This window comes from Herpailurus yagouaroundi, unplaced genomic scaffold (assembly GCF_014898765.1).
Source record: "Herpailurus yagouaroundi ecotype Mexico unplaced genomic scaffold, PumYag 191, whole genome shotgun sequence".
Lineage (NCBI taxonomy): Eukaryota > Metazoa > Chordata > Mammalia > Carnivora > Felidae > Herpailurus > Herpailurus yagouaroundi.
This window is the reverse complement of record NW_024412422.1, coordinates 849225-861184: the sequence shown is the minus strand read 5'-3', so window position 1 is coordinate 861184 and position 11960 is coordinate 849225. Positions and strand designations below refer to the sequence as shown.

General features: G+C 54.8%; 1 protein-coding gene across 2 annotated transcripts in view; it reads left to right on the top strand.

The window, feature by feature from the left end:
* The window catches only part of RSPH14 (radial spoke head 14 homolog), an 84916-nt gene extending 73319 nt beyond the window's left edge, over positions 1–11597 (top strand). For both annotated transcript variants that reach the window (XM_040443535.1, XM_040443534.1), the window contains exons 5-7: positions 6755–6980; positions 8841–8977; positions 11298–11597. In XM_040443535.1, the coding sequence (XP_040299469.1) occupies positions 6755–6980; positions 8841–8977; positions 11298–11536 (602 nt within the window). In that variant the 3' untranslated portion in view covers positions 11537–11597. The remainder of the gene's footprint in view (positions 1–6754; positions 6981–8840; positions 8978–11297) is intronic.
* The last annotated feature ends 363 nt before the right edge of the window (positions 11598–11960 follow it).

Sequence of the window (11960 nt, the reverse complement as noted above, 5' to 3'; positions counted from 1 at the left end):
CAGGCCAACCGCGGGCGGGGGTGCCGCGCGCCCGCCGGTGACCACGCGCTGGGCGCCACCGCCCCGCCACGAGCGCCGGCTCTCTTCCCATTGGGCAAGAGCGGCTGACCGATGCATATGAGGCCCAATGGCAACGGGCAGGGGTGGAGCCACGGCTCCGCGCGCGCCGCAGTCCCGCACGAGCTGGCGCTGCCCGCACAGGCGTCCCCGGGACCTGGTTGCGCGAAGGCACGGCTCCGAGCTAGCAGGACTGCTTCTCAAAGAGCCAGAGACAGAGCTTAAGAGTGGCGGAAGGCCCGGGCCCCTGCTCGCCTCCCCCAGTTTGTATTCGAACCTAGCTTGGCACTAACCTCCGCCACCTTGGGCAACCAACTGACCTCTCTGAGCCTGTTTTGCAAAGTGGGGCTAGTGGCACCTGCTTCCCTGAATTGTCGCGACCAACCGCTGGAACGTGTGCAAGGCTATGAGGCTATTCAAACCCTAAAGGTTTACACCAATGAGGTTAGTGCAGCGATGGGAGGGACGTTAGTCATCTTTGCTGCTTGCTACCCCAGCGTGAAGGGGCTTTTTAAAGGGTCCCTGGCAATCCTGGCCATAGAAGGTTGCCTGGAAAAGGAGGAGAGGAGGAAAGGTCCAGGATGTGTCCCTTAGATCAGAGAGGCAGGAGGGAGCCAGCCAGCTCAGTTAAGGCCAGGACCCCCGCCGCCTTTTAGAAGCTTGTGGAAGGTAGAAGGCATCCAACCGGCAGCAAAATGTACCTGAGCCAGTCTGCCAAATTCTTTCAATTTCCGGGGAGGCCCATCTGTGGGCCTCAACGCCAGGAGTCCCTCACTCCTGTGCTTAAAAGACTTGGGCCAGAGAACCAAGATATTAATGCCACTCCTTGTCTTTTCCATCATTGTAACTTGAAGCTTAGTGTATTCTAGAGCATCCCTGGTGAAATGCAGATTGTCCTAGGAACACCTTCCTTATCAATTTACACCCTCATGGTCACATTGCAAGGATCACCCAACACCTGGCAGGAGCACTGGAATTGATCATTGGCAAGGGCGGATTGGGTGGTCATCCCAGTCCAGGTTTGTGGTTTGAAGGCAGGGGCGGGGGTCCCATTCTGCAGGCTGGATGCTGTAGCATTGCAACATTATCCCATGACGTTTCTGGGAATGTTTCCTCTGCTTTTTGAGATGGAGACTGTTGGACTACATATCCTGTGACATGACATGCCCACCTGTGAAGAAGTTGCCCAGACTCTCAGGGACAGGACAGATGTTGGTGATGGGCATCCCGAGGTGAACCTAGACCTGGCACAGCGCTGGCTGGAGGTGATCATTGAGAACTAAAGGTGGCCAAAATTGTGGGGCTCCTCTGGGTGCATGCCCTCAAACCCCCAGCCTGGATCAGGCTGGGCCCCTGCCCACAGGACCACTCAGAGGCCAGTGGATGTGATACCAGGAAGACGATTGGCACAGGCCCTGCCCTGATGTGGATCAGAGGTGAGAGGAGGTGAGGGTGAAGCACAGACACAGCTCTGTTGCCTGTACACCCTTGGGTGAGTTATTTCACCTGGATGAGCCTCAGTTTCCTTTTCTGTCAAAGGGGACACTAATAGACTGTCCTTAGTGATTCTGAGGGGAAGTGCACATAGGCACATGTTTAGAGATGGGTGAGGGCAGTTTCTGTTGTAGGACTGGGGTCAGAATTGAGCTGTTTGCAGAGGCAAACTAGATGTTAGTGTAGATGACCCTCTACAGCAGTCCGGACATGAGATCGGAGCTAGCCCATGAAGCAGCCCAGTGGAGCTGGCTGCTACCTCCCTCACCTGACCCTAGGGGCCACTAATGATTGTAATCCTTCATACAGCAATTATTTGTTGATGACCTCCTCTGCACAGACACAGTTCTAGGATTTAGACAGGCCCGACCCTGCCTGTGGACCTTCCTGTTTGTGGGGCAGTAATCCACCATTACTCTTGCCTCACGGAGGAGAGCCTTCCCCAGAACCCTGGGCACACATGCAAGGGGAGAACTGGGCACTGGGACAGCAGAATGGAGGTGGCCTGTGACCTGGGACAGGAGAGAAGCATGTTCCAAGGTGGGGGATGTGCTGGATGTGAAGGAACTATGATGATTGGAGGAACCCATGGGAGACCAGCATGGCTGGAGCCAGCAAGCAGGTGTGGGTGCCAGAATACAAAGCTGGAGTGGAGCTGGGGACAGTCGAACCGGGCCAGTGGCCCTTATGCAAGATTGGGGATGTTGACCTAAGAACCACCGGAGAGTTTTAAGATTAGCTTTTTATTTTATTTTAATTTTTAATTTTTGTTTATTCATTTATTTTATTTTAGAAAGAGCATGAGTTGGGGAGAGGGGCAGAGAGAGGGGGGGAATCTTAAGTAGGCTCCATGCTCAGCATAAAGCCCAATGCAGGGCTCAATCCCATGACCCTGGGATCGTGACTGAACTGAAATTAAGAGTCAGACCCTCAATTGTGCCACCCAGGTGCCTCTAGCTTTTAATGTCTTTATTTTTTAAAAAAATTGTTTTAAGTGTATTTATTTATTTTGAGAGAGAAAGAGAGAGCATGAGCAGGGGAAGGGCTGAGAGAGAGGGAGAGAAAGAATCCCAATCAGGCTCCTCACTGTCAGTCCAGGACCAGGTGTGGGGCTTGAACCCACAAACCGCGACATCATGACCTGAGCTGAAGCCAAGAGCCAGATGCTCAACCTACTGAGCCACCCAGGTGCCCCCATTTTTTTTTTTGAGAGAGAGAGAGAGAGAGAGAGAGAGAGAGAGAGAGAGAGAGAGAACAAGCAGTAGAGGGAGAGAGAGAGAAATCTCAAGCAGGCTCCACACCCAGCATGGAGCCTGATGTGAGGCTCAATCCTATGACCCTGAGATCATGATCTGAACCGAAACCAAGAGACGCTTAACTGACTGAGCCACCCAGGCACCTGAGATGGTGTAGGTTGTCTTAATATGCAGAATCAAATAACAAAAATGTCAACTATTCATCCCAGAGAAAATAAGAAAGCAGAGATTCTGCATGAAGCTGAGTTCAGCATAGGGCTGCAGGATCACTGAGCGACAGAGTGTGTCAGGAGAGGGCCATGTGGTGGCTGCAGCCATGACAAAGCTGGCCCTGGCAGGGGGGGCAGAGTGGGGAGGGTGGGGGCCAAGGAAGAGGCCCCCATGAGAAGAGGTGCTGGAGGAAGGGTGGTGCTTGCTAAGCACATGAAGGACCAGTGGGAGAGGTAGCCGGGAAACCAGCAAGTAGAGGGTCCTGGAGCCTCAGGAAGAGTGTCTTGAGAGGTAAGATGGGGTCAGCCACATCATATGCTATTGAGAGGCCCAGTAAACTAAGGACAGGGATGTGTCCTCATGAACAAAGGTGGGCACAGTTGGGGGTCAGTGTGCCAGCAGTTCAAGGCATGGGGGCCACATGAGGCTAACACTGGACAGGTGGGTCCCCCTGAGGTGCAGATGCCCTGGGAGCTGGGGCTGGTGCCCCATCCTCAGTCCTTCCTAGCCAGGAAAACAGGACCAAGAGTTAACAGCTTGGGGCTCTGTGGTGAAAAGAGGAAGGGGGCCCTAGTGATTAAGCCTTGGACTTCACCAATCCTGCAGGGCCAGATGGCTGAGGAGTGGCCTCTCCAAGTGGTATCAACCTATCTCCAGAAAATGACCAAAACTCAGTCACAGAGCATTCCGTGCCTGGGCATCATGTCCCTTCAGTTCCAGAGCAACTGGTGGAGCTTTCTGGCTCATCAGTCACTGAATCCGTCCTGGCACACCAGCCATGCCAGACCGGGGGCCCTCCCCAAATACACCCATGCCTCGTGCCTTTGCCCTTCTGCCCCATGAGGCCCAGCTCCCCTGGGCCTACCTTCCTGCATGCCCAGAGTGCCTAGGACGCTGGAACTCCTCATCTATGCGAGTATGAACCTGTCTCGTCACGACTGGTCCTGGGCAGATTGTGCCATTAGTCTCCCCACTACCCGAAGATGGGGGTGGTGGCATCTTGCTTGTCTCTGGATGCAGGCAACAGCACTCTCCTGTCTGACTCTTCTCCCGGCTTGACCTGCTCTCCCAAGCCCCTCTGGCTGACTCTCAGGCTGTGGCGGGGCTGAGTGGGTTTCTCCAGTTTATTTCCTTGGGGTCTGTGCAACCCCCCAGCCCCAACTTGAACAAGCCGTTGCAGATCTGGGTTAGTTATAAATAGCCAGGCCTGCAACTCTCCTTTTAGCTGAAAAGCAAAGTGAACGAGCAGAGAGAGACACACCCGGCACGCGTTTTATTTTTAATCTTCTCCCTCTGTCTCAGAATGAACTGGGGTCCCAGTGCTCAGCATTTCTAGGAGCAGAAGCCCAAGACAAATGCCTGGGGCTCTGGCTTTGCCCCTGTCTGCTGTGTGATCTTGGGCACTTGAGTTGCCACTCTGGGCCTTGGTTTCCTCACCAAGGGAGGGAGCAGTAGAGGTGATCACCTCCAACAGTTGGACTTGGACTGTCTTCCTCTGCCCTTCCCCCTCGCCCCCCAGCCCCCACCTGTGCCCAACAACACCTTTGGGAGGAGAGGGTCCCTGGAAAGCCTAGGTGCAAGTGAGGCCCCAGTCAGGCCCCAAATTGGGATGATGCACAAATTCCTCATCCCCAACCCTTTGCTTGGGTGTCCCCCAGCTAGGAACTTTCTTCCACTATGCAAAATCTTTCCAGCCAGCCAAATCCTTGAAATATCGAATGTTACCTCCCCATGGTGAGCTAGGAAGGGGCTGTCTGGGTCACGTTGTGTCTGAGTTGGACCCAGGGCTGGAGCAGGTAGGGAGCCTGTGGGCAGGTGCCTGGGAAATGGCAGGTGGGAAATGGACCTGGAGCAGGCCAGGTGTGTGGTCTGGCAGTGCCCTGATGGGGAGGGTGAGGCTGAAGGGGAGAGACAGAGGCTGTGTTCCTGCAGGGCAGGGACTGTGCAGCTTTTGTTTTTGTATCACACTCCTCTAGTGGATCTCAGTGATGGTGGAGTCCCTTATTATGCTAGGCCCAGCTGTTTTGGGCTTATGATGATAGTCCCTTACAGAGAGCATGTTCCCACCCACTACCCATTGCCATTGCACAACTCCTTGCCAGCTAGGCTGGTTTCAATAATGAGGAAACCAGGCTCAGAGAAGTTAAGTAACTTGTCTAAAGTCACACAGCTGGATATATTTAGAAGTCCAAGCTAGGCACTTTTGGAAATCCGTGTGTACTAAATCTTAAAAAGCCTAGTACTCTTTAAAAAAAAAAAAGTGTATTTATTTTGAGAGAGAGCGTACATGCAAGTGGGGGAGGGGTCGAGAGAGAGAATCTCAAGCAGACTCCATACTGTCAGCACAGAGCCCGACGCGGGGCTCCATCTCACGAACTGTGAGATCATGACCTGAGCTGAAATCAAGAGTTGGAAAGTTAACCAACTGAGCCACCCAGGCACCCCAAAAAGCCTAGTCCTCTTAAAGCAATGGGAAACTGCTTTTCCTGTGTCATGAATGCCCTGAGAACAAATAGGGCAGACCTACTTCTTCCACCATGACACCCCAGTGAGAACCTGGCCGGGGAACTGGGAGCCACTGGACACGCATCTGTGCCTCTCCCCCCCCTCACCCTGGGGGCACCTGCCATTTGACATCCTCAGAAAGTGAGGGAGGAAGTCTGGGGTGATGTCTTCAAAGAGGAAATCCCTGGTGCTAATTGGCACTTAGAGACCTTTCGGCTAATTAACCTGTTTATTTGTCTCTAGAGCAAATTAGAGGGTTTAGCTGGGGAGGCGGAAGAGAGAGGTGTTGCTGGTGGCCACCTCCATGGGGGCTATATATGGCTTCTTGGTGGGTGGTGTGGGCCACTGGGGAGGCCAGGAAGAGGGCTGGGAGGTGGGCTGGGAAGAGTGTGGGCTGCCCTTCCATCAGTGCCCTGCTCACTTCCCAGTAATGGCTGCTATGGGAGCAATTCTGGGCACATGGGAGTTAGGCCCCTTGGGGGTGCTGCCCGGGCTGGTTCCAGGTTCCAGGGAGGTGGAGGGAGGAGGAGCTAGCTGGAAGGAGGGAAGTGGAGTCCATCCTTGGGGAGGCTCACCACACCACTTCTTCCAGCCCCAGCGCCCCGGCCATGCTGCCATGTGGAGTTCCCCTTTCTGAGGGGTTTTTTTAGACATCCTTGGCCAGAGTCCATGAACTTCCTGTCATCTTGGGTTGGAGGCACAGCTCTTTTTGTATATAAGATGCCAGCCTGTTAGCTTCTACCTCAGACTTGATTGCAAGCTCTTTTCCCTTTCCCCAAGGGCTGGCCAGACTGGTCTGGGGTTTCCAGCAGCTTAGAGAGGTTTCAAGTGGGAAGGAGGGGTTTGGGTGGTCCCCCCTCCTTCCTTCTGGTGCAGGGTGGGGAAGGGAGGGAAGCTTCTATGCCTGGCCATGCAGGGATGGCTGTTGTGCTCACACAGGGTGGCCGCTGCTTCTCAGGCTACTGAACACCTGTTGAACGCCTGTAACTGATGTCCCCCCAGTTACAGGGGACAACAAGGCTGGCACCTTTGGGGGTTCTCCAGGGCTGTGTGGTTCCCACTCTGGCTTGTCATCCATAGCCTCCTGCTAGCTGCTCAGGGGCCCAGGAGCCAGAGGCATTTGCAAACCTCCCCTGCCCCACCAGCTCTGCAGAACTTTCCTGGCTTCTGCTTGCTGCCCAGAATGGGTAAGGGGGGCTGGCCCACACTCAGTGCCCTTTCCTGTTCTGCAGGAGCCCAGGGCATTGTCAACAGTGGCCTGATCCCCTCACTCGTGTGGAAGCTGCAGAGGGAGGAGGAAGAGATCCAGGGGCTCCTCTTGGACACACTGGCGGCCTGCCTGATGGAGGATGCCACCGAGGCACTGGGTAGCCACGTGGTGCCCTTCCTGAAGCAGAAGCTCCTTAGCACCAATGATGACATTCGCAGCAAAGCTGCCCGCACACTCATTGCGGTCAGGTGAGCCTGGCCCGAGTGGATGGAGCAGGGAGGGTGGGAGTGGCCGGCCCTGGGGCTTCTGCTGAGGCTCAGAAAAGGCAACTGAGCTGCCCCCAGCCCTGCAGCAAGCCAGCCTGCCCTGGAGGTCCAGGGAGCCCACCTCAGGGCCTGCTTCCCCTGGCCTGCTTGTGCCCTGGGGGAGAAGGACCCTCTCCCCTGGGGTGGCCACAGCCCTGTTGGCCTGAGGGTGTTCTAGGTTTAGCACTCACAGTCCTGCATCCCAGGAAGCCCCCAGTCCTGGGGAGCATGAGATGGTTGTTTACCCTCTCCCTGTGAGTAGGACAAGCACAGGAGAACTGGTGGTGACAGGGGTCACTGAGTGTTCCCTATATGCCCGGCATTACCTACACACCGCACATTTAGACATTCCTCCAAGGAAGGTGAGTATCTCCGTTTATAGGTAAGGAAATGAAGGCACAGGGGACCCATGGTTACACAGAATCATAGTCTAAATCCTGGCCTGGAGCCTGAGGGAGCACAAAGCCTCAGAGTTGGGAGGAAGGGCGGTAGGGAGGCAGCGTGTGAGCCTGGACAGAGATGTTCCCCAAGGATGGGTGGTCCCTCGTCCCCCCCCCCAAGTCCATGCCTTAGATATGGCCACCTGCCTTCATCCTGACACCTCTTGCCTCCCTGAGGCCTGGCTTTCCCTCCATCTGGGATTCTCTCTAGAAACCCAGGCCATCGTTTCTACAAGTGTGGCCCTTGATCCAGACCCCTGGGAGCTTATGAACATGGAGATTCTGGGGCCCCACCCCAGGCCCATCACCATCTGCTCTTTGCTCAGAGGTCCCCTTCCAGGGAAGCCTCTAAGGAGCATACCTGTTCTGGAAACTGGCAGCCTCCACCAGCCTGCATGTGCTTTGCACTATTCCCTCCTGTTTTGTGTGCCACCCCCAAGGGGAGTTCCTGAGGACAGGGCTTTGCTCTGTTTGCCGCTTGGGACTAGGGGTTCAAAACAGGGGGAGCTTTGGTCCCCTAGGAGACAGGCAGCACTGTCTGGAGACATTTTTAGTTGTTCCAATGTTGGGGAGAAGGGGCACTCCTGGCATCGAGGGGGTAGAAGCCAGGGATGCTGTTGAGCATCCCACAATGCAAGGGACACAAGAACCATCCAGCCCCAACATCAGTGGTGCTGAGCTGGAGCAACCCTGCTCTGGCCTCAGCATCTGGCCCCAGGGCCTGTAAGGTGCTCGGGCAGCCCTGGCTGTGGGAATGAACGAACACATGGGACCCCTGCAGGCGGGCCTCAGGACTCTGCATCTTTGATCAAGCTCCCAAGGGGAGCTCATGGGGAGTCCATCATGTACATTTTCACAGCTTTGTACAGTGCCAGGATTAGAAGTGACTTACAGCATCTTCTCTCCTGAGGGTGGCTCTCTACTGGTGTCTCCCTGGCAGCTTGCTGCTATTTGTATGGCTGAGCCCATCCCTGGTAGCTCTGGCTCTTACATGGAGTCAAAATGAGTGTCCCTGTGGTTTGCACCCCTGGGTCCTGCTGCTCCCCATTTTGGAGCTGGGGGGGACATGTCTGGTTTTTTTTTTTCCATGTGATACCTTAGGACAAGTCTCCATCACCCACCCCACCCTGGCTTCTCTGTGGTTTTGCCTTCAGTGGCCACAGGCCATGCTCCCAGGTTGTCTGAGTGTGGGGGGTGAGACCCAAATCTGTGCTCCCTGGTGCCTTGGTACCCATTGGCTAAGCCTGGACCACCAGGGATAGTCCCAACACATGTCTTTCTGGTGTCCCCTGGGGTGGTCCTGGGCCCTGCTCACCTCCTCTTGCAAAAGTGAAGCCACATAGTTGTTCCCTCTCTGGTCTAGCATCCCTCTGGAGGGCAAGAACCAGGTGTGGCAGCATGACGTCATCCCCATCCTGGTGCACCTGCTGAAGGACAGGGTGGAGGAGGTGCAGGCCAATGCCGCCGGGGCCCTCATGTATGCCACGGTGACAACTCAAGGTGAGGCAGCTTGCTGGCCAGGTGCATCCCCTGTGTAGGTGGTGGAGCTTACTGGGCAGTGGGGGGTCACTGCAGCCTCCAGCATGCTGGCTGTCCCTGCAGGCTTTCCAGAACTCTCGTTTTGTGCTCAGCATCCTACTGTCCCCTCCCTGCCCCACCAAAATACTTTCCCGGCCTGTTGTTGAAGTCCTTTCAAGTTTGGGCCCGAGGCTCCACCCTCCTTCTTCTTCCTGGCCACAGTGGGCCACCTACCTGTGGTCCCTCCTGGTCACTCCCATTAGGACCTCTGTCCCCTCCTGCCAGGCTGTTCCCTGGGACTGGAATTCCCACCTCCAACCCAGGACGCTTGTAAGCCTGGATTCTGGGATTAATTATGTCGTTTGCCGTCCTTGATTTGGTTATCCTGAGCCCTAGGCAAACAACTGGAGCCTTGCTTTCATGGGGTTTTTAAAAAAATTTGTTAAATCTTTATTTATTTTTGAGAGAGAGAGAGAGAGACAGAAACAGAGAGTGAGTGGGGCAGGGGCAGAGAGAGAGGGAGACACAGAATCTGAAGCAGGCTCCAGGTTCTGTCAGAGAAGAGTACAGAACCCAATGCGGGGCTCGAACTCACAAACTGTGAGATCGTGACTTGAGCCGAAGTTGACGCTTAACTGACTGAGCCACCCAGGCACCCCTTCATGGTGTTTTTTTTTTTTTTTTTTTTTTTTTTTTTTTTTTTTTTTTTTTTTTTTACCAAAATTACTTTTTTCAATGGGTGGGGTAGGCAGCAAATAAGAGTATGAGATTACCTCTCCCACCTGGGGAACCCCAGCCAGTCAGGCTTCCATGTTAAGTTATCCAACCCTGGGCTAACAGGAGCTACTGGGCTGGTTTCCCCACCTGGAGGCCAGGGTGGGTAATCCCACTTGACCTCTGAAAGCTGTCTGTCCTTCCCTATGCTCACAATTGCCTGTACCAGCCCTATGCCCTGTGCTTTCTTGGTGTTCCACAGAGGACTGACTGGGTCTGACTCTCAATCAGCATGCTGTAAAGCCCCCCAGAATTGGCCTCTCAGCCATTCCCCACTAGACCCTAATGGTGGAATTTGAGACATACCAGAGGAGGAGAGGTTGGGGCCTTCCTGGAGCCATAGCCTCCTTTCGATTATGCAGTGAGGATGCTGACCACCAGGGCAGGGGCTTCCCCCAGCACATTTATTTCTTGGGCGTCCTCAGTGCTGTGTCTCATTTGGGCTTCCTGTGGGAGTTCTTGGAGGGCCGGAGGGCTCATGGTGGGCCCAGGTAACAGCTAGAACCTAGGGATGTGAGGCCACTTTTCACAAAGCTGGCACTCCAGCCAAGGGTCCCCACGTCCCTGCCATGTGCCAGGCCCTGTGCTTGGTGGCGGGGACCTGGACATCTCAGCCTCTGGTGAACATTGGTGGGAGTGGCAGAGGGTTGATGATATAGAAGAGAAGCATGGCATGTGGTGGCACAGGGCATGGGCTGAGCCTCCTCTGGGAGGGGCATGGGTGTTGATCCAAGGGACAGTGGGAGTCAGCACAGCGGAGGGTAGCTGGACAGGTCCCAGCATTAAGAGAAGAGTACATCGGGGTGCCTGGGTGGCTCAGTTGGTTGAGCGTCCGGCTTCGGCTCAGGTCACGATCTCATGGTTTGTGAGTTTGAGCCCCGCGTCGGGCTCTGTGCTGACAGCTCAGAGCCTGGAGCCTGTTTCAGATTCTGTGTCTCCCTCTCTCTCTGCTCCTCCCCTGCTCGTGCTCTGTCTCTCTCTCTCTCTGTCTCTCTCTCTCTGTCAAAAATAAATAAACATTAAAAAATTAAAAAAAAGAGAGAAGAGTACATTAAGCACAGCAGGAAGGATGGGAGGCAGGGGGCAACCATCTGGCCTTTTAGCAGGCCAGGACAGCGGGGAGGTGGTGAAGGTTAAGGAGCAATGTCTTCTTTACACATTAATGTCTGTGCCCTCCACTAGACTGTAAGCACCAAGAGGGAGAGAACTATGTGAGTTTTTGTGCCTGACACAGAGTAGGTGCTCAAGAAGCATTTGCCACATAAATTAACAATTGGGTTTTACTTTTTGTGTTTCCTTGTGAAAACTGGATTGCCGGAGAGGCATCAGGGTGGTTGGGGAGAAGCCAGTTGAGGGGCTGGAGGGGCAGGAGATGAAGAGGGCAAGGTGGGAGGCAAAGGAAGATGCTAGGCCTTTGAGGGAGTGAGGAATGGCACCTCCCCTGAGGCCAGATGCCAGGATTGGGCTGGAGTGAGAGGAGGTAGAACAGGAGGCCCCCTGAGGAATGCGTGGTGTTGGTGGCCCACAGGAAAGTATGCCGCCCTGGACACAGAAGCCATCCACCCGCTCCTGAGCCTGCTTGGCTCATCCTTGAGCAAGGCACGGTTGAATGCCACCAAGGCCCTCACCATGCTGGCTGAGGCCCCCGAGGGCCGCAAGTTTCTGCAATCTCGTGTGCCCGTCTTCCGTGTCCTGGAGGATGACACCAGTGAGGCCGTGCGGCGGGCAGCACAGATCGCCGTCAAAGTCATTGAGTGGAAACCCTGAGCCTTTTACTGGGCCAGATCTGATAAGCTGCATGCCTGAATAAATGGGCTGAATCTCTTTATCTTGCGTCTGAATGGCACTTTATATTCCTGGAGTGTGGTCACATCTTCCATTTCCTGCAAAGGGGAAACACCTGGCCTCAAAGGACTGGGTCATGGTGGCCAGGCAAGGAGGCATGGGCTAAGTCCAATGCCCAGGGATGGGATGGTGGCATTCTGGCTCTCTGCTGGGGCCAAGAGTCCCCACAGAAGGTAGACAGCAGGGCTAGGCCCTCCAGAGACAAGGAGGGGCAGGAGTTGGATTGGGAGAAGAAAGACAGTTGGATCTGGCACAACCCAAGTTTCAGACATTTGAGTGACCAGGCCCTTAGGTGTGGCTGGATACTGCCCTGTTCAGCCAGTTCTTCCCCCTTCTCACAATGGGT